This window comes from Rattus rattus, chromosome 2 (assembly GCF_011064425.1).
Source record: "Rattus rattus isolate New Zealand chromosome 2, Rrattus_CSIRO_v1, whole genome shotgun sequence".
Classification (NCBI taxonomy): Eukaryota; Metazoa; Chordata; class Mammalia; order Rodentia; family Muridae; genus Rattus; species Rattus rattus.
The window spans coordinates 17,685,647-17,710,161 of NC_046155.1; the positions used below are offsets into that span (position 1 = coordinate 17,685,647).

Here is a 24,515-nt window from a genome sequence, read left to right on the forward strand (position 1 = left end):
GCTGAGATCTTAATTCTATCTTTCTGATTTCAGAGCAAGCGCTCTGAACTTCTGAGCCTTCTTTACATTTTACCCCATAAACTGGTAGATAAACAGAGTATCACATGCTCAGATGAATTTCTCAAACACTGATTGGAAGAAGCCAGGCACAAAGACTATGTTCTGTATGACTCAAGCCATACAAGTCCTAGAAGGTGTATGGTTAGATTTTTCTCTCCTTGCCAAGTAAATCAGTGGATATGCAGATCTTTTCGGCAGAAAATGTGTATTTCCAGAAAACCAACAAGAACTGCACCCATCTCCTTCAAGACTAATGTTAGAAACCTGATTTAGAAAAATACAACTTGTCACTGTGTTTGAAATTCCCTACAAAATGGTAGCTGTTTTCCAAAGCTGCAGTGTTCAGTGGCATGCATTTGGATTGTGAGGGTAACTAAGTGACCAACTTAGCAATATTTCTGAGAAAGGCAACAGACAGTAAAATTGCCACTATGCGTTCCTATACTTGTGCAAGAAAGAAAAGGGAAATCAAGCAGTGTTCTCCAACTGTTTCACAGTCAATAATTAATTTCAGAAAGCCTGAAGGAAACAAAAATCAATAGAGTCCCTTACTAGAGGATAGCTAAGTTCTTGGGAGTATGCAAATGTGCTTCATTACTTTTTCTACTGCATTGAATGGCTAGCGATTATTCTTAAACTTAACCTGCATGTGAAGCCGTCTTTGTCTAGAGCACCCCTAAGTTACGAATGACGATTAACTCTCTGAGTAGAGAGCTGGTTAGCATCTCAACAGAGTGCACATCAAATACTGTGCTTGGTTTCTTTGCTGGTATTTTCTGAGCCAGAGCTTTCCCATAGTAATTGACTCTTGGTAGAATATGAATGACGTAATTAATGGAGATCCCACAATGCACTGAACAATAGGCTCATTTCACATGTTTATAGCTTAAAACTAGACATCACCAAGAGCTTTTGGGGCCACTGTGTGACTGACTTACACTCTTAAGAGTGGGATGTTTGTAAGTCATTGAAAGGCAAAAACTTTCAGGCAGGTCTGGGAGTTCTCTCAGAGGCTATCCAAGGGACTATATTGAGAAGAAAAACCAGTTAGAAGGATCCCTTCCCTAACTTGAACTCTGATCTGGTGAGCTTACTATGCAATTGGAGGGCACCATGGCACTAAGCTACTTAAGAATACTACTCTAAGAATGAACATGAATGCTGTCCCCCAACACTTTAGACAGGACATTTGGTTCACAGCCTTAAAGAGGCCACTATCTTGTTTCCAAAATCTGAGTCAACTTTTAATTGCTCAGGGGTCAATTACTGGCCGGCTGGATTGGCAGGCCCTGTGTTTCTTCTCTGTGGTCCTTTCTTGTCCACCTCTGGACCCAATCCTTTGCTGTCAATCATTTTTAGATCCTATTTGGAACAAAGAATTAATGCCAAGTAGAGATACATGTAATATCAAATTCATATAATTGTTTCAAAGTTGAGATATGTATTTGCTCTGTCTATGCATATATGGTTTGGGTTCCTGGTCTCTTCACTTTTCAGAGTTGAGATGTTCATTAATGTTCCATGAATCTAAAAGTTGAGGAATGAAAATGCAGCGAGACATGAGTTGACATTCTGTTCAGAGTTGATGGGGACAGAGACAGACAAGGACTGCTGTGTCAGCTAACTGGGGATGTGCATTTCATGTCTGACCTGGGCCTTCATGAGCAGCAGTAGTTAAAATGGGGACGTGTAAATTCCATGTTCTGCTTTTGATTCAATATTTTGATAATTTTTGTCTTTTAACACTGTAGCTGCAACTGCAATTTCTTTTTGTTTTAAGCAGGAAAAGTTAATGCAGCTTATACATTAGTTTGGTATTGCATGGAATAAATTTGTCTATAAAATAAATCAGGCTCCAACCCAAGGGTCTCTATTAAAGGGATACTAAGTCAGGGGCTTTCCTTTCACTAGCTAAGAAAGAAGTCTAATGTTCACTTTGCATACCTGTGCTGCACTAGCAGCAGACACAGACAACACACAGACATTCGGTAACATGTTAATAAAGCAGAGCCAATATACTAAAAGCCAGAGTAGATTATCACTAGGTCCAGATCCACTCCTGCCGCAGACAAGTCAGTTCTGTCACAACTGACTTCCTAATTGTGGGCTCTATGAAATGAGAGGTGCCACTGGCACAAATTGCACCCACTTATTACGATGGTGCCCCAGCCCTGTGCTCGGGAGTGGTTTTCAAGCTAATTGCTTTGGATGAAGTCTGCTAGAAGAGCCTGCCATTATGTGTAGCATATCAGGAAATAACTCATATAATTAGCATAAGACCCCTCCCCCCTTTCACTTAAGAGCCTAGTCAATATATCATGGCTACAACATGCTTCCAAGAAGGTGTGGCAACTAAATAACAAGGCACTTTATAAGTACTGGCAACCATGTGTTATAATTATTTCTAAGGCTGTAAATGGTTTTAATTTCAGAACCACTGTCTACTATTCAAACAGTATTTATCACTCTGGTCTGACATTAGCCTATGCTCTTGGGAGGCCTTTCTCAGGGTGGAACTTACTGATGAATCCAAGCCCTCACTGAGCTTAGCTCTAATACACTGTTTATGATATTGGGTATTTAAAAATACTCTCTGGTTCCTTCTTTTTCTTACTTCAAGTGCTTAAATGTTTTGGGGGCTGGAGATTGGACTTGGTGGTTAAGAGGTCTTAACATCTGCTCCCCCAGAGGACCTGAGTTAGGTGCCAGCGCCCCACCCTGGGCTGCTTGCAGTCACCCTCTGGTTCCCATGGACACTTCTACTCATGTGCACATGTACACACACACACACACACACACACACACACACACACACACACACACACGCAATAATTAAAAACATTCTTTTAAAAAGAAATGTTTTGGTATTGGTGCTAGAGAGGTTTAGACTATCTAAAAGAAATTTTTGTCCCTTAAATGTAAAGTTTCAACAAGCATATTATGGAGTCTTTCATTAGCTGCCAAGTGCATCCAGTTTTGTAATCCTCTTGCAAAAGGACTGCCTTCATTATGAAGTATATGGCTTTTATGCAGCACTCTGTTTTGCATTATAAACATCTTGGTAAGTTACTTGCACAGCATTCCGGACAATACCACATTTAAGATATTTTGTAACACAAAACCAAGAAAATCTGGGTGATCTTTTAAATTGAGGTTGAGGTGTGGTCTCTGGGTAGGCAGCTCTAATCTCAGCTAGCTTACTAGAAACGGGGCTTCTCAGACCTCACCCCAGAACCATGGAATAAGAACTGGTGGGCAGGGCTCAGGCATCTGTGTTTGATAAAGCCCCTGGCTGAATGTTTTGGGAGGCACTGTGTAAGCAGGGTACCACTTGCTAAATGCTTACATGCCAGGCCCTGAGGTAAGGGCTTACTGTACATTAGCTTATTCAACACTTGCATCAAGCTTGTGTGAGGGAGGCAGTTGGTGTGCACCTATTTCGTGAAGAAAATTACTTCTCTAGATTCAAACGCAGACATCAGTAAAGTCAAGAGAAAGCCAGTTCTGTGTAAACCCAGAGTGCTCAGTGACAGCAGCAGGATCGTCGCAAATGTAGTGTTTTTACTGCAAGCCACAGCTGCATTAATACTCCATGATGTCTACCAATGTCAATAGTTTCCCACTGAACACTTAGGGAAGGCAGTGAAAAATGTGACTGAGGCATAATTACTACATTTTACACAATCACTAGGTTTTGCAGACTACCGAGTGTAACTCCTCTCTCCTTGGGACTAATCAGAAGCAGAAATACGTTCCTATAATCAAATTTAGGAAGGGAGGCGAAGTTTCAGCTTTCATTCTGAGGCCAAACACTGGAACAGAGAGCCACGACAATTAAGCTAAGTCTAAAAGGAAGTGAGATGGAGGGGGCGGGGGCGGAGTTGGAGGAGAGCTGATCATAATTCTAACAAGTATAACCGATGGAAGAGTTTGGTGAGACAGGGTTTTGTTTGGAAACTTCTCACACAGGGTTTGAAAGTTCTCTCATCTAAGAGCTTTCAAGGGACTCCAGACCCAGCAGCTTCTCCCTCTGACCTGTCTGACCTCCAAATTCTCCCTGGAGTAAGGCACATGCTCTGAAATCAGTTCAGCTTTTGGATAGTCAGGGAATATTGGCCAAGAGGTGGGCTGAGGAAGAAGAAATAGGACAAGAAACAGCCATTTGTTCACCCCAGGACAATTCTGGTGACCCGTAGCTCCAACCCACTAAATTACCGCGGTGGCTTGCGAGGGAAGCCAGCTTTCAGGCTAATGGGGCACAAAGCTCAAACTGGCCTAGAGTTCTGAATGCTGCTGAGTGCCCTGCAGCACTTAGCACCTGCAGCCTGCTTGGGTAAACCACTCTCCCCTCAACAGCTGTTCTCCACAGGAGCTGCCCATCAGTAGGGACAGGGACCCACTGAGGGGATCCAGACGGCCCACAGAGATGTAACCGCCATGTACAGCACTCTGTAGAGACCAGACTGTCCAGGAACTGCAGTGGTCAATGGATGAACAATTGTAAAGAAATCCCTCTGAGAAATGTCAAGGAAAATGAGAGCCTGGGGGAGGTGGCACGTGGCAACAATCTGAATCTAAGCGGGGCTAGGACTTTTGCTTCTGTGGTAGGCGTTGAATAAGACCTAGGTGGACAGACTGCTTCAAAGCCTTGGAGTAGCTGAGCATGGTGGCTCATGCCTTTAATTGCAGCACTCTTGAGGCAGAGGCTGGTAGATCTGTGAGTTCGAGGCCAGCCTGGTCTACACAGCCACTTCTAGGTCAGTTAGGCTACACAGTGAGGCCCTGTCTGAAAAACCAAAGCAAACCAAACCATACTGAAAAGTCCATGTGGAATTTCCTAAGGTGGCATCCAGGCTAGTAAGCATACAGACAGAATGAGGACAGACAACACCTCTGCCACCATAGGTGAATGTGTGAACGCTAACAGCCGTGTTAGAGAAACTTTGCTTTAAAAGTTTAATTCCTTCTTTTTCACTGTGACTTTGTTAAAATGCTTTTCTTTGGAAATTTCTATGCTCGCTCTTTCTTTCTTTCTCTTTCTTTCTTTCTTTCTTTCTTTCTTTCTTTCTTTCTTTCTTTCTTCCTTCCTTTCTTCCTTCCTTCCTTCCTTTCTTTCTTTCTTTCTTTCTTTCTTTCTTCTCTCTCTCTTTCTCTCTCTCTCTTTCTTTCTCTCTCTCTCTCTTTCTCTCTCTCTCTCTCTTTCTCTCTTTCTTAGACAGGTTTGTGCTACATAGCTCAAGTTAGCTTCGAACTCACAATCCTCTGGTCTCAGCCTTGCTAGAGCTGGCGTTCCAGGCAGGTACCACCATACCCAGCTTAGAATCTTCGCTCTTCAAAACCCAGGCTGGATGTCGGGAACAGTAAGTGTTCACTGCTTTAAGGAATAATCTCAGGCCCACAGACTCCTTCTAAATCCTGCCATACTCATCTGTTCCTCAAGGCAAAGAACTGTCTTGAAGACCAACATGAAAGACACCAGAGCACAGCAGGGCTTTTCTTCATGCCTCTCCACCCCTTTTTGTGTCTTGTGTCCTGCCCTGTCCCCACCTCTCAGCTCTTTGATTCCTAAGCCAGGAATGACGGTTGACTTATGGCCACGTTGGCAGTCACAAGGTCTCCCTGCCACTGAGTCAGAAACGAAGAGATATTGAAGACTGGTTTCCTGCGATAAAATGGGGCAGTTGGGCTGTGTCAGAGGAGAAGAATGCCGGGAGAAGCCACCTTTCTTTAGTGCCCTAGGTAGGAGGGATACTCCCTGTGTCAAGTACAGGAATGGCATGGCGGGCGAGCTGTGTGTGTGGCCTTGGGACCAGGTCCAGCCATGCAGCTACTTCACATTTAAAGGGCCAGCTCCTCAGAAAAATGTTACAGAGGAGCTGTAGCCTACTGCATCTCATCATATCTTTGGCATTTCTCTGTGCCTCCAACTCTCTCCAGTCTCGCTACTGCTCTCTGATGGTACCCATCTTCAGACTCAAAAGGAGATGCGGCGAGCAATCCCTTAAGATGCCTCAGGTTAAGACACTGCTGCAAACCTGAGTGGGGGAGGCTGAGGTAAACCTAAGTGCAGGTCAAGAATACAAGCTCTGGAATAGTCTTACACTCAGCACTTTGCTCACAGCAAAGCAGATGTGGGCTGTGGAGGAACATGTGTGTGCCCTGAAGCCAGTGACCCTGTGGGCCACCAGATGCCTGTGATGGCATCCGTAGCCTATCAGCTGGCGGGTTTCTTTGCTGAAGTCCTTCAGTGGGGTGTCAATAATAGATGGTAAAGTGCAGTTAAAACCCAACAGAGGGGACTGAGTTTTCCTAGCAAGCAGCAGTAGCAGAAGGCAGCTTTTTGCAAGGGATGGGTGAACTTAGGACACAGAGGCATGTATAAGTGAAACCTGACTTGAGTTTCATAGCATTTCACCAGGATACTCTTTCAAGTTAAACTCAGATGAATAATGACAAAGAAAAGAGAGAAAGGAAAAAAATAAAGCAAGCAAGAAAGGCTGCCCCTGCCTTTGGAACCACTATTGAGCCCTCCATTAATCATGCATTGTTTGTAGGGAAGAAGCAGGTTCGACAATTAGCTTGTGGGCAGCAGCTGAGGCCCTTTTGTATGGCAGGGAGAGGGTGAGGAGGGAGTGCCCCAGGGTTTCACAAAGTGGAATCCTCACATCCCTTCCACCTGCACACCTGTTCTGGCAAAACTTCAATTCATTGTTAAAGTATTAAGCCTCTCTGCAACCCTCTCCCCAACCCCTGTTAAGGAGAAGAACATAGGAAATGGAAGCATAGAAATGAAACGAACGTGAAGATCTCAGAGGCTGTGTTCTTACTCCTTCCCATCTACAGTGTTCCCACCCTCTCTTTCCTGCAGTGCTCTGCAATTCCTCTTTATAATAAAGAACAACTGGTCTTCAACCTTTCTGCAGAGCCCTTTTAGTACTCGACGATACAATGGCACCCTCCCATGCCTACGGATGCTCGGCAGCTTCTCACCCTACTTACTGAGAAAGTACAGCACCCAAGGGCCACTCAGTGGGTTCCCAGGATAGGAATAAAGAGCCGCTATTTCTATCTACCTTGAAGAATAGCAAGTATAGCCCCCTGGTAGGGTCCTCATTGTACCTGTTGGCCAAAAGCTGGGATCTTGTTCCTGAGGGTGAGGTCAGATAGATGGCCAGGTCTCCCCTCCGTGGGTGTGTGATGGTAATACGCACGACTACATGCTCCAGGTAATTGACATGATGGTTGGGATTATCCGAGCAGCCTGAGGCTTTGTAGATGGAGCGCACTGCACTGTTTGGGCGAATGGTCCTGGCAGGAAGGAGAGAGAGAGAGAGAGTGTGGGTTTGAACAAAAGACATGAGAGAAATCAATGGGCCTTGGGGTTTGAAGTGAGAGTACAAGACACAGGCAGCAGCTGGCTGCTGGATATTAGGAGACAACGGTGCCAAACACACAAATAACTGGGCCATTTAAAGGGAAAGATGCAAGTGAGAGGAGATGGGAAACCAAGGGCTTTTTATCTGTAATAAATGCTAGGTAAATAAATACTGATTAGTTTCCCCACCGCTTTACTTTTGCTTTCTCGCTCTGCACCATGAAAGAGATAAATGGGGAAAATTTTTTAAAACAAAACCAAACCACAATTTATCCTATTTTCATTTTGCTTACTAACACATTTCCTCCAGGATTATAAGGCTTCACGTTCATCACAAACCATAAGTAAATATTTCCAGGCAGAGCGGTTTCTCAGAAGAAAGCCAGGAACTCTAGAAAGGCCCCTGAGATGAATGCTGTTCTTTGGATCAAGCACCTAGGAACAACTTCACACACTGCCAGGCAAACACTGAAAATACAGCCTCTGAGTGTGTGAAGCTAACACTGGAGAACAGGCCCCATGACTCTCAGGCATCTGCAACCACACCTGCTATCTGTTTTACCATCGTCTTCGGAGACATACAGAGTATTTGGTTAAGTTTGAGGAACATAAAGATCTGGAGAATTCTTGCTTCAAAAAGCAAGGAGGATATTGACAAGCAGGAAATATAGAACAGCCTACATGTACAGGGTTTCCCTCGGAAGGGATGCTTCCCTTTGAAAGATCTTTGGGTATAACATTCTATCTCAAGTTTATAACTACACTAGAAAGAAGCAGCGGATAGATGCATCCGGCTTCCATGTTTTACAGCAGCTGCATTGGCCTCGTTTGGGGGCTTGTCAGGCTGCGACTAGGCAGCAAGCATTACTTGATTTGTCGGTCCGTGCTCTCCACACACACGTGCTGCTGAGGAACAGTTGTCCACTTCTCTGCCTCCATCACCATGGCTTCGGCATCCATCAGTCCAAATCCATAGAGATGGCTCACTGTGGAAGGCAAGAGGTAGGTCAGTTTTACTATGATTAGATCTACCTTTGCTGCCCACACTGACTCGCAACTCACTATGCCATTCAACAGAGACCCCAGCCATAACCTAGGGCATCCTGACCGTATGTCCAGCAAGACTTGAGAAGCAAAACAATCATAGGGAGGTAAGATCACTGTGCACCATTCATTGATTCTGCAATATTACTAGCAATATGGCAATCATTTATGAATTGTTCCTACATGTTAGACACTAGTCTGCATTTTATATTTGTCCTTCCGAAAATCCAAAGATGTTAGTGTGATTACTGTCATCTCTTGTGGCTGAAGATACCAAGGCACAGAGAGATGCTTCTCCAAGCTGATTGGTGACTCAGTGGCGAAGCTGGATTCCAACCCCGGACTATTTGGATCCAAGATCCATTTGTACTAAACCATTTGCTTTAAAAATAAGACACCATTGATTTTATGAGATAAAATTACTAATAGCTTTAAAGAAAGTTGATAATACATATAATTTCTCAATGTAGGTAGAACTCACAGGTAAGAAATATCAATTTTCTGACATATCTAGTAACTAGGTTAAATACCCCCAAAGGCATACATTATTACCTTTCTTTTAGCATATAAAATTTCAGTAAATTATATGCATAAATATTTGGAGGTCTTTTTAGACTTTTATATCAGCTTCTTGTCTTAAAATCCTTTAGTTTTCAGTTAGAATATGATCTGATTTAAGATGACTAGAGATGAATTTGATGTAACTGTCTCCAAAATGTCAGTTAAACAGAATTATTTTACTGATGGTCTACACACTCAGTTCCTTCTAAAAATACTTTAAAATCCCTGTGGAATATGTAAAATCTCAATTTTGATTGAAACGGCAGTCATATATTTATCATCAACACAGAGTTAAACTTCTGATTTTTCCTAAAATTTTTTTATTATATTAACTATTTTATGAAAAATTTCCCATACTTGCCCATGTCTATGTGTTGCTTAAATTCATAATTCTTTTGGATACCATTCTGTGCAAATTTGAAAGGGACCTCCTCAATGAACCTTTGCTCCACAGAAGCCCCTCTGTTCCAGTGTCTGGTGAAAACCTTACTGACTTTACCTATATAAAGCCCTGTCTAACTTTCCTTATTCATCTTTGGCACAGAACAGACTCTGTCTACTCTCTGCACTCCCAAACACCTAGCTGATTTGTCTACTTCCTGAAGTGCTCTGGGATCAATAAAAAGTCAAGAGTTTCACTGAAATCCAACCAATGTTGTCTAGCAGTCTTCTTCTTTGTAGTCCTATAACTTGTGAACCCATCTGCCTTTCTGCTCACCCCTCTGTCCACTCATTATCCCCCCATCCCCCTGCCCATCCTCCATCCCTTGGGGTCTCTGTGTGACAGGCACAGTGCAATGCAGAGTGTTTTAAAGCTATATCACTGCTAACTGCTAACTCATGCAGCTTCAGTATAAAATCCTTAATGGAGGGAGTGGCCTAATGCTCTCTTATATCCAAACTGAGAGATACTTTGGTTCATGCTGTTTGATTATCATATAATATTTAGCAAAAAGATGAATGAGAACAAGAAATAAAGTGGAAAGGACAGGACTGTTCCTAGGTATGGTGGAGGAGAAGGTTTACTATAGACAAAAAAGGAGAGCATAGCTAGAGGCAGGGACATCTGGGAGAATCCAGAGTGGACATGGCCTGGAGCCATATGAGGCAAGGCTGGCAGGGGAGAGGGGCGAGCATTTGCCAACTAAGAGGGGTAGCCTGGGCTAAGAGATTGGACCAGAGAACAGACAAAAAGACCAGGTAACCAAAGCGGCTGGATTCTATAGGAAGAGCAGCCTGGCCCCAATCCCTGGGCTGGAGAGGGAGTTGGGGACATGCCAGCCTGAAGGGCCCTGTAAGAGGTAGAGACTGAGGGATGCTGGGAGAACCTGGCAGGGGGCCAGATCCACTTTGATATGGTAAATAGGCACCTTGGCCATTTGTACTGGGCTTGACACCTAACACAAATTAAAATACTTTATCCACAATTTTCTTGTTTGGGGATATCATGATGTAACTGGCCACTGCTCACTGAGTAGTATTATACAACTTCCCAGGTGAAAAAACTTACGCGTTGTTTTGTAATCAGGTCCTAGGCCAGACCAGCCATAGTAAATAATATAAAAGTAAACCTACTTTGTCATGGCAAGAAAACATGTAGGAATGTAAATATATATAGCTTCATAACTTTTCTTATTTATAAATTTTTCTTAAAGTCTTTTTCTTCATTAAAAAGCAAGTATACCAAGGAAAGAATACAAACAAATGAAGTCATTAGTAACCTCAACCAAATGGGTAATTCCTATGAATAATAGTTTATTTCAGTTTGATAATGTTTATAAAGTTATTAAACAGAGAAAGAGGAACATCAAATATAAGAGAGATAGCAAATGGGAATGCACATGAAGACTGAGGGCAGGGAGGATGGGGGATGGGTGTAAAACAGCTAACAGAGTTTCAGTCTAGTCTCCTAGTCCATAGTCAGAAGCTACAGTTTATACTAACCCATGCTATGTTTTACACGGGGGCGGGGGGTGGTCTGGCTTTCTGAGCATAGAGATGATAAGGAGATAGAAAAATCTAAATTATCTTGGTTTGGTTCATACTATATGCATGTACTAAAACACTGCACTCTTCTATAAATATGGACAGTTAATATTACATGCTCAACAACAAGATTTTTTTTGAAAAGGTCAAGCTTCAGTGAGAGAAGATGTCCCTCAAGAGACTTGAGGGCCTGGGGTGGGGGGTCTTGAGGGAGGAGGGGGGAGGGGGGGAGGGTTGGGGAGTGGGGGTAGGAACATCCTCTTGGAGACTGGGGTAGGAAGACAGGATGAGGAACTGTGGGAGTTGAACTAGGAGGGTATTAATGACTGCACTGTAAAAATAAAAGTAATAAAAACCAAAACAAAACCATAAAACTAAATAAAAGAAAACAACAACAACAACAACAACAACAACAAAATAAATGTAACAAATGGGCGGAAAAAAAGGCCAAGCTTATGGAAATAAAGTGATGGAAATCTTTTGTGAATTCTCTCCCCTTATTTAGCCATTGCCCACACGCTCAATATTCTTTTACTACACATAATCTAAAGTATTTTCTTTCCCTGTGGAAGCTGAGTTTTTATCAACAGTGTTTTGCTAAGTTTTCTATCCCTGTCAAGTATCCCCTATACTTCTGATTTTAAACTGACACAACTTACAATTTTATTCCAGTTCAATAATAAGATTGAAGATTTGATTGGCATGTGGAGGAGGGTCTGAAGGGGAGGATGCTGGGGAGAGCAATGGCGATGGAAGATCACTTCAACCTCTTGGGCAGTTCTATCCAGGAGCACCTGAGTCTATTTCAGCTACATTTACCATGCTCCTCTGTATGACCCCGCCCCAAACCTGTCCAGCTAACCCTGACTAGACAAGGGTCCTCAATATCACCTACACTTCATGCATGGTAGGCAGCCTCTTGGGTTAAGTAGACAAGCACCTTGAGTCATTATGAAGGCTATATGTTGTTTTCCCTTCAATTCCATTCCTACCCTCTCGGGACATGTTCTGATCATGAAGCACTGAAAATAGATGTAAAGAAAGAAGCAGAGGAGCTCAACAGAAAAACAAACAAACAAACAAACAAAAAATAAACAAAACATTAGACCAGGGTCAATCAGTGTGGAAACTGGAATAGACCAATGGAAGTTGTTAAGTCAATAATGGAGATTTTTAATATTTTAAAATACTCAGAATTGTCTAAGAAAGTGATACCCAACTGAAGGAAAATATGATTTTAATTTTTATATCTGTTAATTTTTTGAACAGATAAACTGTTTAAAAACGTGGTATCAGGAGGAGAAATGACACCGAGAAGCTGGGACACAATAATGATTTTTAAAATATAATGTAAAAGTTTCACACTCAAAATCACCTCAAATTCAGAAATGCTGATTTTTGTTAAAATATGTGAGTTACATCTTTACTTGTCTGTCCTTCCCCATTAATGAGCAATGAAGCACAGTGTGCAATTTCTCCAGCAGCTACAGAGGAGTCCGGTTTACATAAATACTTATGGGATGAAGGAATAGAACTGATATAAAGTTATGAACTCGACAGTCAGGTTATGCATATTAGAAAACTGTAATGGGGATAAAGAATTTCGTTTCTTCCCCTCTAACATTTGTGAAGTCATCAATAACCTTCGACATTTCCTTAAGAGTCAAGGCGCACAGTTTACACATTCACCCTGGTGGCGAAGGTACTGTGCAAACATCTGGCTGTGGCAGGGCCACTCTATTGCTAATGGATACTTATTAATTATGCACCTCATGCCAAATTCTGCACAAAACTTAAGCCTGAAAATAATTTCACAAGATCAAGTAGAACTCATTCTGTGCAAGAAACAGAACTTTTGTAAGCAGGGTATTATTACTAATACGGTTAGGAATCCCAACCAGAAATTTCCATGACTGTGAGTAGGGGGAGCAAATATCCACTTCCAACACAACAATAGTTAATATTCAAAAATCAATTATTACAAGGATATTGAGCAAACAAAGCATTTGTATAAAAGTCTTTAGTGATCTTGAAGCAAAACTGCCTGAGTGTATTTCAGGAAAAAATTCTCTCTCTTTTCTCTCTCTCTTTTTTTTTAAGTAATGTGAGGAGGGCCAGCTCCACTCCAGTATATTGGGAAGGTGGGGCTGAATATTGCACATCACTTGAAAGTGTCTCTTTGGACTGTGTGCCCATTTATGCCTTTGTATGTGTAAGTTAGCGATGGAGAATTTATAAAAAGGCCTCTCACAGGCAGCTCAGCTTGCAAAAAGTGGCATTGTCTAGTTCTGGAAGCATAATGAGTTTTAATTCAGAGTTCTCTAAAAGCTTACTGAGTTGAAACATCCAGACAGACAAGAGGAGGCAGGAAGAGTGATAATACTCTGTGGCAGGTGAATTTCCATTTTCTGATGAGAGCAGAAACACTGAGAGAAGCTAACCACTGAGCACACGAGTAAGGAACCATGCGATTTGAAAGCAGATACTGTTCATTTAAGCAACGGCTTTAGCTAGTGGTCTACAAACCCAGGTTTTAAAGAAAGCTAGGAAGTTCATCAGGGAGGAAAAAGAAATGAAGTTTCTGCACACAAGAGGCACAGCTTTTTAAAAAAATTTTTTTAAGAAAAAAATTTGTTAAGTTTTTGAGCTTCTTGAAGTGATTGAGGGCCTTTCTGCTACCAGCTGTCAGATGTGCAAAATGCTTTGTGCTTTCCAGTGCCAAAAACACAGCAAGCATCCAGCACACAGGCGTTCCGTAAGGAGCTTGGAGGAGATGTAATAATTTGCCTGTGACTGAAGGACCATGCAAATAGAGTGAGTAGCATCTCTCCACGAGAACCTTTGAAGTCTACCAGGAAGAATCTAACAGTAAGGTCCAGCTGTCATCTTCCAGTGAAGCCTGATAGAACTCTCTCCAGAGAGAGGTCCAAAGGGATTAAGTGTCCAGGTTGGCTCAGGATTCTCTCTCTGTCTCTCGCACTCTCTCTGTCTCTCTCCCTCTCTCTCTTCTTCCCTCCCTCCCTTCCTCCTTCTCTTCCCCCTCCTCCTCTTCCTCCTTCTCCTCCTCCTCCTCCTCCTCTTCCTTCTCCTTCTCCTCTTCCTCCTCCTATTTCATTTTGAGATAGGGTTTCTCTGTGTGGCCCTGGCTGTCCCTGAACTTGCTCTGTAGACCAGGGTGGCCTTGATCTCAGAGATCTTGCGCCTCTGCTTCCCAAGTGTTTTGATTCAAGACATGAAATGCCATGCCGGCTTCTAGCTTGACTTGAAAATCAGAAGTCCAGGGTCCTGGGAAATACATCATCCCGGGCAGTCCAAGAGCTGCTGTGGAGGAGGTACAGAGCCTCTGTCTCTAACGGTCCATCACTTAGCAGCCTGAACCAAGGCTGCGCTTGCTTTGCTGTGCATGATCACTAAGGTGTGGAACACGCTGACAAACGGGTTCAAGCATTGGACTATTTGGAAGTTGACTTCACTGTACTTCATCAACACAAAATGAATGTACTTAACCTAAAAATCCCAAATTCGACGTTCAGTTCCAAAATCTGAACTTTTGTAGAAGTGACATGGGGTCAATGGGAAATTCCAAATCTGGCCTTATGGAACAAGTTGGAGTCAAAATGCAGGGACACTATGGTGTTACATATGATTACATTTAAGTCATGCATAAGATTTCCAGAAAGCATAAAGAAATTTCTTGTTTACACCTGGGCCTGCTCCTCAGGATACTGCATTATGTCTATAAAAGTATCTCCAAGTAAAAAACCCTTCCAGGCCCCAGGATAAGGCATGCTGAGCCTGCATGAGCCTAATTAGTTACCACACTGCTTAGACAGGATATGGAAATCTACTGTCTATTTAACATCATCCCGAACAGAAAATTATTTGTGTTCTCAGCCAACTGTGAGGTGAGGTAACAATGCTAATATATAATGAAAAACAATTAAATGCATCAAAGTGTATAATTACTGCAAATATAAAAGTATTTCCAAAGAGTAAGAAATCATTCAAAAAGACAACGGCTGTAAAGGAAGCTGCCACAGTAATGTAGTAAACTCTTCCAATACAGCATCAACATATATACATATGCATATACACATACACGACATATACCCCAATCACATATAGTCATGAGGTAAGCTAAGTAGAAGGCATCCACTTATGCTCTGATGGATGCGGAGGCTTCAGTTAGATGCAGACTCCAGGACTGAAGCTCCTGGTTCATAATCGAGGAGGTAGACAAGATGTCCTTCAGCTCAGTGATGACGCCATGCCCTTCTACAAGAACCACCAGATTCGGTAGCTTGTGAAAGAGTGGACATCAGGGGATGAGGGGAGTGGAAATACTACAGGGAACAGTGGAGAGGATCCCACCATGGGAGAAATGAATGCTGCCCATGGCTGCTGGATGTCGTCTACCATCAATCAATTGACCTGTAAGGAAGACTAGAATAAAGTTATTTACCTCAATCCCTGACTTGAGGGTGGCCATTTGCGCTTGCTCTCTCTCTTTCTCTCTCTCTCTCTCTTTCTCTCTCTCTCTCTCTGTCTCTCTCTCTCTCTGTTTCTCTCTCTGTCTCTCTGTTTCTCTCTCTGTCTCTGTCTCTCTGTCTCTGTCTCTCTCTGTCTCTCTCTCTGTCTGTCTCTGTCTGTCTCTGTCTCTCTCTCTGTCTCTCTCTGTCTCTGTCTCTGTCTCTCTCTCTCTCTCTCTCTGTGTGTGTGTGTGTGTGTATGTGTGTGTGTATGTAGAAATCTGAACTAAAGATCAAAGAGCTGCCTGCAGCTGTTGAAGTCCTAGCACTTTTGGGTTATTTGGTCCTCAATGTTCTAAACTTCATTCTCTGAAGAGATTCCCCAACTGGGGAGCACTTCTTGCACCGATGTAATCAAATAGTGCCAAATGGAGAGCATGGAGAGAAACCCAAGAAGTAGGGTCTGGAGTACTGTCTTAGGTACCATGCCCCATGTGCATAATGTCAACACCTAATTACTGCTCTTTTCAAGCAAAAATGAGCAGTGGAATATGAAAATACCATATGTAAACTTTAAGGGTAAGAAGATGGTAAGGAATGCTCTTCGTGGTCCTGATGTTGGAGGGTCAGAGCTGACCCTGGACAGGTGTTCTCAGCATCACTATTGATTCTTTTGTCTCCTTCCCTTCCCTGACATCCTCTCAAAGTCTGTATCACAGACTCCTTGTGAAAGTGGCAGGAGCTTCTTAGGGAAGAGGAATTACAGTTCCAAAAACTTCTGTCCCATGGTGCAAAGTGCAGTCTCCAGGGGGCAGGGGCATGCAACAGAGCAGCTGGAACCTGCATTTTGCTACATGGGTTGTTTTTGTTTTTTCCTTGTTCTTTATGGAATCCTGGGCTCTAGTAACAACTCTAAACATGCCAGCCTGCACGAGTGCTACTGACAGCTTGCACAGGGAAGGTTTCCAGATACTTGGCTGTCTGCTGGGGCTACACTTCAAAGCTCCCCTTGGGATGGGCTTGCTTAGCAGCTGTAAGTAGGCAGATGGTCGCATCGTTACAAAACTGCGTAGTCAGAGTTTAGAAAACATTCTAGCCTCTCTTCTACATATTATGCATATGTGTGCACACACACATACACAGTTTATTACAGATGCATATATAGAAATATATATTTACTGATTGTTTAGCTTGTGGAGTTCTCTATATCTAAAGCATCAAAGTGATATTTCACTCAGTAGAGATCCGGTCATCAAACATCCCATCCATTCCCAGATCCTTTGGCTCACCTAGCTCCAAGCCTCACTCACTGGAAGGACTCAAGCCCTACAGCTGGGCTCCTCATTCTCGGTGTAGGAAAGCTAGATCACCTCCTGGGCTGCACTTCTCAGCCCATTCCTTTCCTTCTCGAGGTCCTTAAGAACACTCCTTGTAATGGAGTGGGAAACAAACAAAAAAAATCCAGTTTGGCAAAAGAAAAAGAGCAGTGGGGTAGAAGGAGAGGAGTGTGGGGGCCAGGGAGGAGGCCAGGAAGAGGAGGGAGAGAAAGAGTCTGAGGTGGACTCTTCCCTTCAGAGCTCTCAAAGAACTATTTTTAGGGAGTCTCAGGAATGTCTGAGGTTAAAGGAGGTAGAGAAGACTCAGTGACAAAAGCTGTCTTTGCATCACAGGAAGCACAGAGATCAGTGGACTGGCCAGGTCAGTAGTGTGAGGACACACGAGACTGGTCAGCAAGATATCCACAGAGCCTGTTCACAGAGCAGGGAGTGGACATGGCCTGTAGGGAATCAGAGCGATGAGGCAGTTTGCTCAGACTATTGTGGCATTCTACTTGTGTAAGGACAGAGTATGGCTGAAACGTAACCATAGCATGCTTCTCTTTCAAGAGGAGATATTTGAAACAGAGGGTCAGGGTCCAACTGGCAGAGACTGCGAGAAACTGAGCTGGCAGCCAACTGATAAGGATAAAAATGTTTAGAGTAAGTTCCTTATCAGACGTAGGAAAACATACAATTTTCAAAGGGAATCTACACACACACACACACACACACACACACACACACACACCACAGGAGGGAGGAGAGAGAGAGAGAGAGAGAGAGAGAGAGAGAGAGAGAGAGAGAGAGAGATTTGCTAGTGCTCAGGCACCCCTATTTGTATTCTCTAAAGTTCTAGCATTCTAACAATGGTGGTGGTAAAGAGGAACACTCTTTATGGTTAGCCTGGTTAAAGAGGCTTTGCCTGCGCAGGACATAAGCATGATCCTCCAAGTCTGTAAAGTTACCAGCACAGAATAGTGTCATTATCTTTTAGTGTGTACCTTGAATACTGTTTATTTTCCCCTAAAAGCATTAATAAAATTTTATGAATTAGAATATGAGTATATTATTTCTCCTACTTCAAGCCTAGATGATTAATTCTTTAGATGCACATTACTTAACATGGTAATTCTATAAATTATTAGGATAGAATCAGAGATTTCCTGAATTGAGGTAAAACAAACAAAACCAAAGCAAACCAATACCCCCTTAATATAAAGCCAACTGAGTCATTGCAATGTACCAAACTAATGTAGGAATTGCATCAAGTTGCCTTGAAAGTTGAAGAATTTTATGCATTGAATATGCTTCTTAAAAATAATATACACTGGGATAAAGAGGTGGTTCAGCAGTTAAGAGCTCTGGCTCCTCTTGCAGAGAACATAGGTTCGATCTCCACTACATGGTGGCTTCCAACTGTAACTCCAGCCCCAGAGAATTTGACGTCTTTTCTGTCCTTTGAGGGCATGCACACGGGGAACAGACATACATTCCGGAAAAACACCCATATGCATAAAATAAAAAGTAAGAAAAAATTTACACACAGATGAAATTCTAAACAAGAGGGGAATATTATTTTACATATTTATTTTATTGTGTGCCAGCTAATAAAATTTTAATAGTCATATTAACAGGTTATGGTCTTTATATTTTGCAGAAGAACCTAATTTTCATGAATATTAAAAGAACATGTATGAAGGCCTAGACCCCACAGATATCAGAACTGCTTCTACATATACATGTACTGGTTATTTTGCTTAGGAACACAGTATTTCTTCCAACTAAGTTATTCAAATAACTCTGAACAAACTGCAAAGAAACTTCTCTCTTCTTTAAACTCATTAAAATATCACACAGAAGAAGAAATATGTGAGGCTTGGAACTCAGTCTAACATCTGGCCCATCATGCCTTCCCCAGTTCTTGCTGAGAAATGACCTTCTTCAGCCATTTCTACGAGGGATTTTCCCTGCATGTGAAGAGGTTCATCTGGAAAAGATACTTTATTTTATAACCATCCTTGGGACAGCCTCTTTTCTTTTTCATTAGAGCTAAGCAGGCATGCATGGATGCAAGAGGGACACCGAGTGCCAAGGAACAATTTCTACTTGTGAACAATCATGATACCCTTCCTTCTGGCTCTTTCTAGGATAACGGGGAGTTCAGGGTGAAGCATGTCTTGTGGTGTAACCCTATAAAATGAAGTCTGTTGTAGCCATTACTGGGAAGTGTGATGGAAGTTTAATTGCTTTGAAGTGCCGTGGGCTAGCAAGACATGAACACGTGTAAGGAAAACAGAGGTCTGGAACAATTTATTTCACAACAGCTGTATCCACATGGATTCTGCAGTGTGGCTGCCTGGCATGTTACTACATCCTGCCAGCTAGCTGAAGTGGCCTTAGGAAGACATGCATAGAATTGGTGGGGGACTAATCTATAGGATTTCTTCGTGACTTGGGATCTGGTCTGTGTTAAAGACATATGCACCAACATCACTCTCAATAATGCCAAAGAGATGGGCTATGGCATCATTTTGAAAGAGGGGCCCTGTAGGGCTCCTTTGCCTCTTGTTCATCTTATGGACCATGAACCAATCCTGACAGTGCCCAGATACCTGTCTCAGTATGGATACAGCAAGTTACAATTCTTCACTCTGATAGGTTACATGGAAATGGTGCTACAGTATGTGCCAGGGACATGGATGACAGTGCCCAAACACAGGCACATATGAATTTCAGCAAAAGCATTTTTTCCTGTTTTCCTTAAATTGCTTTCCTTCCATGCTTAGAGCTCTGTCTCTGGTAGAACCCCTTCTCTGTAGAAAAGATGACCTGTGGGGAAGATCTGTTCAAGAGAGATGGATGTGACACACTAAATGCTTCAAAGTGAGCCTTTTCTCTCTGGCTCCCTTTCCTGTAGCTGCACATGGTGCTGTTCTGAGGAGTCTTCACCCCAACAGGAATGGGATTTGACTGGATCCTCACATGAATTAATCACCATTTAAACTAATGAAGTGTTGGTCTCGTTTGGTTGTATAAAAGGTCGAATGTATACAACAATACACGGAGAGGGGTAATAAGAGTTTGGTGAGGCACTTGCATTCACCTAAGAATGTCTTCAGCTTCTGTCAAGTCCTCGAGTTATAGGCAGGGATGATCTATCTATACGTTAATAATGCTGGGCTACTCTATTGATGAGTAGGTTCTGAGAAAGTCAAGATAGAAGCAAAGGAAAGGCTAGTATGAATGATGTCAGAGCAAGTAAGTATTTCTCACTCTAATGCACTTGTTTTGCAGAATGGCTTCCAGGTCAGGTTTTAGTTCCTACTCTCCAATTCAGTTTGACATCTTTTTGCAGGATTACAACCTAGATGACCAGCCAGGCAGCTCTGTCCAAAATTCATAGGACATGTGTGACATCTAACTATGCCCTGCGATGTCCAGTGATATGTGGCTGGAACATAGGGAGGATTTTAGGCTTCTAGGATACATACTATTGGACTGTGGGGCAAATCTAGACACAATTTCTGGATCTGAAGGTTCCTCAAAGGACAAAATGAAAACAAATGACTAAAAAATGATTTAAAAAACCAGAAAGCAGGTTTCAACACACACACGTACACTTTCACACACAAATGTAGACTTCAGAGTCATTATAAGCTCTAAATTTCTTATTAATTCAGTTAATATAAACTCTATATTTCTTATCAGTCTATTTGCCTAGCAATTTTATAGCAACTCAGGATGCAAACAAAAATTACTATTTTCTTAAGTATTTACAAAAATCATATGGCAAACCCAAAGACTACAGCTGTATGTTAAGAAAGGAATTCATATCCCTGAAATTAAGTGACTTCTGAAGGCTGTGCTTTAAGGGTGGCAAGAACTAAAAAGAAATTGGTCAAAGAAGATATGTGAAGCCCTCACAATGCATAATATCTGGCTGTCATTTTTACAGAGGCAATCTTTTGCCATGTCCTTTATTGTGGGATTATTAAAAACCCATCTCAATAAATATAATAACAACAATACTGGGCAGAGATCATAATATATCATACAGCTGTAATTGTCCCCATCTTGAAGGAATCTAAGAAAGGACAACATGTTTTTTTCCTGAATGTCAGAGGTCTTAAGGTCAAGAGTACATAATCACTTACTAGAGAAATGAAAAACAGTCACTGTCAGGGAATCTGCCCATTTGCTGTGTACATGTCATTTTGTAGGACATTTCATAGAACCAATGAATTCATCCCAATAACTTAGGAAATAAAAGTGTCATCAGATTAGTATCTAGAATAAGCCTGCTTGGAAGTCATTGCTATTACCCAATTCATTGTTCTGGGGTCACTAAGTGGCTCAAAAATGTACTTCAAAAGAGAGCTCCCTGTTTCATGATTCAAGTAGCATTGCTCTCCAATTTCTTTATATCATTTTCCTTATCATATCATGTCTGCCTTTCCATTGTACTCTGGGCCTTTTATGCTCCTTGCCTTGAATTACAGCTATCCCAACTAGTCTCCTCTATTCCAGTATCCAGACAACACAAACAACAATGCACTTGCTTGATCATTTATGACAAGTTATGCTTCTCAGCCATTTTGTGACCCTAAAGCTCTCAAAATCCCACTCCCATCATTACATTTGCTTATGCATCTGATTCACGGTATTGATAAAATTATTAAGCATAAGCAGGTTTTGTTCTCTTAAACACCTCTGAGTCAGTGTATTGTTTCTCAACATCCAAGTAATCTATGCAAAGCAGAAAGCACAAATAAGGAGGCCATTTATCCAAAATCATTAACCCCAAGTCATTGAAAATATAAAATGAAAACAAGAACCCAGATGGGAGAAAATAGCAAAAAATTATGAGAATAGCAGTATACTGGAGATATATAACTGTGAAATAGTGGGGGTAGGACTGACAAGTGGGCTCAGCAAATGCTTTCCACAAACCTTAATCACCTGAGTTCAATCCCTACCTGACTTTAACCTTTGGAACTGACAGGGTAGAAAGAATTGACTTCCTCAAGTTGTCCTTTTACCTCTACATGTGTGTTGTGGAATGTGCATGTCCATACGCTTGTGTACCCACACACACAAATCTAACAAAAATGGGCGAGGTGCACGTGGGAAGGCCACAAGGGACAACCATACACAAACCATCCACTGACCTAAGGACATAGGTCTGTGCACATCAGTTTCTACATGCCCATCTTTTAAATCCAAGGACAGCACACTATCAACAAAATAGATTGTGTTAGAATAATGAACAACGTGTAGATGATAAATAATTTTACTTAAGTATATCCTCTGAGGGAAGAACTGTACCAAATTCTCTTCTGCCCTTCTTCTCAAAGACAGAGTATTTTTATAAACGGGCAGGCCACAAGCTCCTGATCTTCTATCTTCTGTCTCCATGATGTGTGCCCTCGGGCCTCAGAACTAATTTCCTTAAATTCCACCTCTTCTCTTGTTGTTCCCCTTCCTTGCATTACTGTATCTATAGACAAGTCTGGTCCATTTAATTTGCCTCACCTGAAATGGCCTGGTTAATCTGCAGGGCCACACCACCTCCAGTGACAGAGGGTAGACAGAAACACGGTTTCTTGTTTTGAACAACTCCAATAAGAAGAGGCTTACTGAATTTCAAAATAGTCTCTCGGTGACATGTGTGAATGTATTCTGATAGGATTGCATCTTAACTGGAATTCTTGCCATTTTATTTTTGAATTGGATTCAGAATCAGTGGTTCAGGAAATCCATTTCATTACTTTCTAGTACTCAGACATTTTAGACCAAAGCAGAACTCTCCTGATGACTCTCAAATCTTGGGGATCAGAGCTTTATGGCTTTTATTTTAGCTTGAGATATCAGCTTCACTACAAAATATCACAATCTACCACTCTGAAGGAGACTCAAACTCTTCTCTACTGAGAAAAGAGTTAAAAGGGACCAGGGTTATCAGTTCATCCTCTCTTGAAGTAGTAATTTAGTTTCTTCAGGGAATTATAGAGATGTCAACTCTTTTAAGCATAGAAGCTTTGTACATTGCCAAACTAGTTTTCTACTTACAACTTTATGTGTCACATTGATAGCTAAAGAATCCATAAGAGTTTTTTCTCTTTTCAGATTTTTATCAGTTTCTATACAGGTGCAACTAATTCAAACCTGTGAGATTTAGAAGACTGAATTCAAAGTGACATTTAAGCATTGCAGCATGAAGACCTGGTATAGAGATAACAGACAAATTGTGCAACCACAATTTTAATTGTGTTTTGAGAGGAGGGAGGTAGGAAGGGAGAGAGGGAGGGAGAGAAAGAAGATCAGAGGGGTAGGGTAGAGTGTGCGGTTGGGAGACATGTGTGTGTGTGTGTGTGTGTGTGTGTGTGTGTGTGTGTGTGTGTGTTCCAGGATTGGAACCCAGCATCTTGCACATGTTGGCAAGCATTCTACCACAGAGCACATTCCAAGTCCTGAAAGTGGGTTTATTAAGTTCAAAACTGTGTGCATTTGAAACTCATAAGGTCATAAAACTGAGGCAAAGCTTGACTAACAGATACCTAGCCAAGCTAGTGCTGCAAATCGGTGCAAGGCCAAGAGAGAGAAAACTACTTCTTATCTCTGAAGATATTTTTAAACTTCATACTTTTAGTAGTTAGCTGTCCATAGGGAACAGTGAGCATTCTGGAGACAAGAATTTAGATTAAATAACAACGAATCTGGGCGTCCTGTTAGGAACTTAGTGTTACCATATAGGTATCTAGACAAATCATCCACAGGACAAAAGAATAAAGGTAACATCCTTCAGGAGTGTGTGAGTCACATCAGTCTGTGCATGAGCTAAAAGATAAGATCATGCACACCACAGTCAATAAATATGAGACTCAATCAATATGAAAGGAATAAGTTCAATGGACACAATGCTAGAAAGCATAGAATGAGGAGAAAAGTATCAAGAGGTATCTTCAGTAACAAATCCGCCAGTAGGGTCAAATGTGTCCATTTCTAGTAACAATTGTCTTACTTCTCCAAAGGGGCTCTATCTAGAGTCCCACATCTCATTCAAATCCCCTTGTTCACATTGGCCAGATAAATAGTGTACAGGCTAGTTTTGTGTGTCAACTTGACACAGCTGGACTTATTGCAAGAGAAAGTAGCCTCTTTTGAGGAAATGTCTCCATGAGATCCAGCTGGAAGGCATTTTCTCAATTAGTGATCAAGGTGGAGAGGGCCCAGACCGTTGTGGGTGGTGCCATCCCTGGACTGGTAGTCCTGGGTTCTATGAGAAAGCAAGTTGAGCAAGCCAGGGGAAGCAAGCCAGTAAGCAGCACCGCTCCATGGCCTCTGCATCAGTTCCTGCCTCCAAGTTCCTGCCCTGTGTGAATTCCTGTCCTGACTTCCTTTGGTGATGAACAGAAATGTGGAAGTGTAAGTTGAATAAACCCTTTTGTCCCCAACTTGCTTCTTGGTCATGATGTTTTGTGCAGTAATACAAACCCTGACTAAGACAAACAGTATGTCATTTTGACTTTTCTTCAAAAATAAGAAATACCAATTAAAGCACTGTGCATCCAAGCATTATGAAACATACATTAAATACCAACAGTGAATCTACAGACAGGTTGTAGAGACGCAGATGCAATATTACTTACATAGTGAAATCATAAAATAAAATAAGATCAGATAAATTTTACCCTTCAAGTG

The 24,515-nt window shown here is 41.9% G+C and overlaps 1 protein-coding gene across 2 annotated transcripts in view; it reads right to left on the reverse strand.

The window, feature by feature from the left end:
• Pcsk5 (proprotein convertase subtilisin/kexin type 5) overlaps positions 1-24,515 on the reverse strand; it is a 409,124-nt gene that overhangs the window by 160,468 nt on the left and 224,141 nt on the right. For both annotated transcript variants that reach the window (XM_032891692.1, XM_032891693.1), the window contains exons 11-12: positions 8,304-8,421; positions 7,180-7,368 (exon numbers count right to left, since the gene is read on the reverse strand). In XM_032891692.1, the coding sequence (XP_032747583.1) occupies positions 7,180-7,368; positions 8,304-8,421 (307 nt within the window). The remainder of the gene's footprint in view (positions 1-7,179; positions 7,369-8,303; positions 8,422-24,515) is intronic.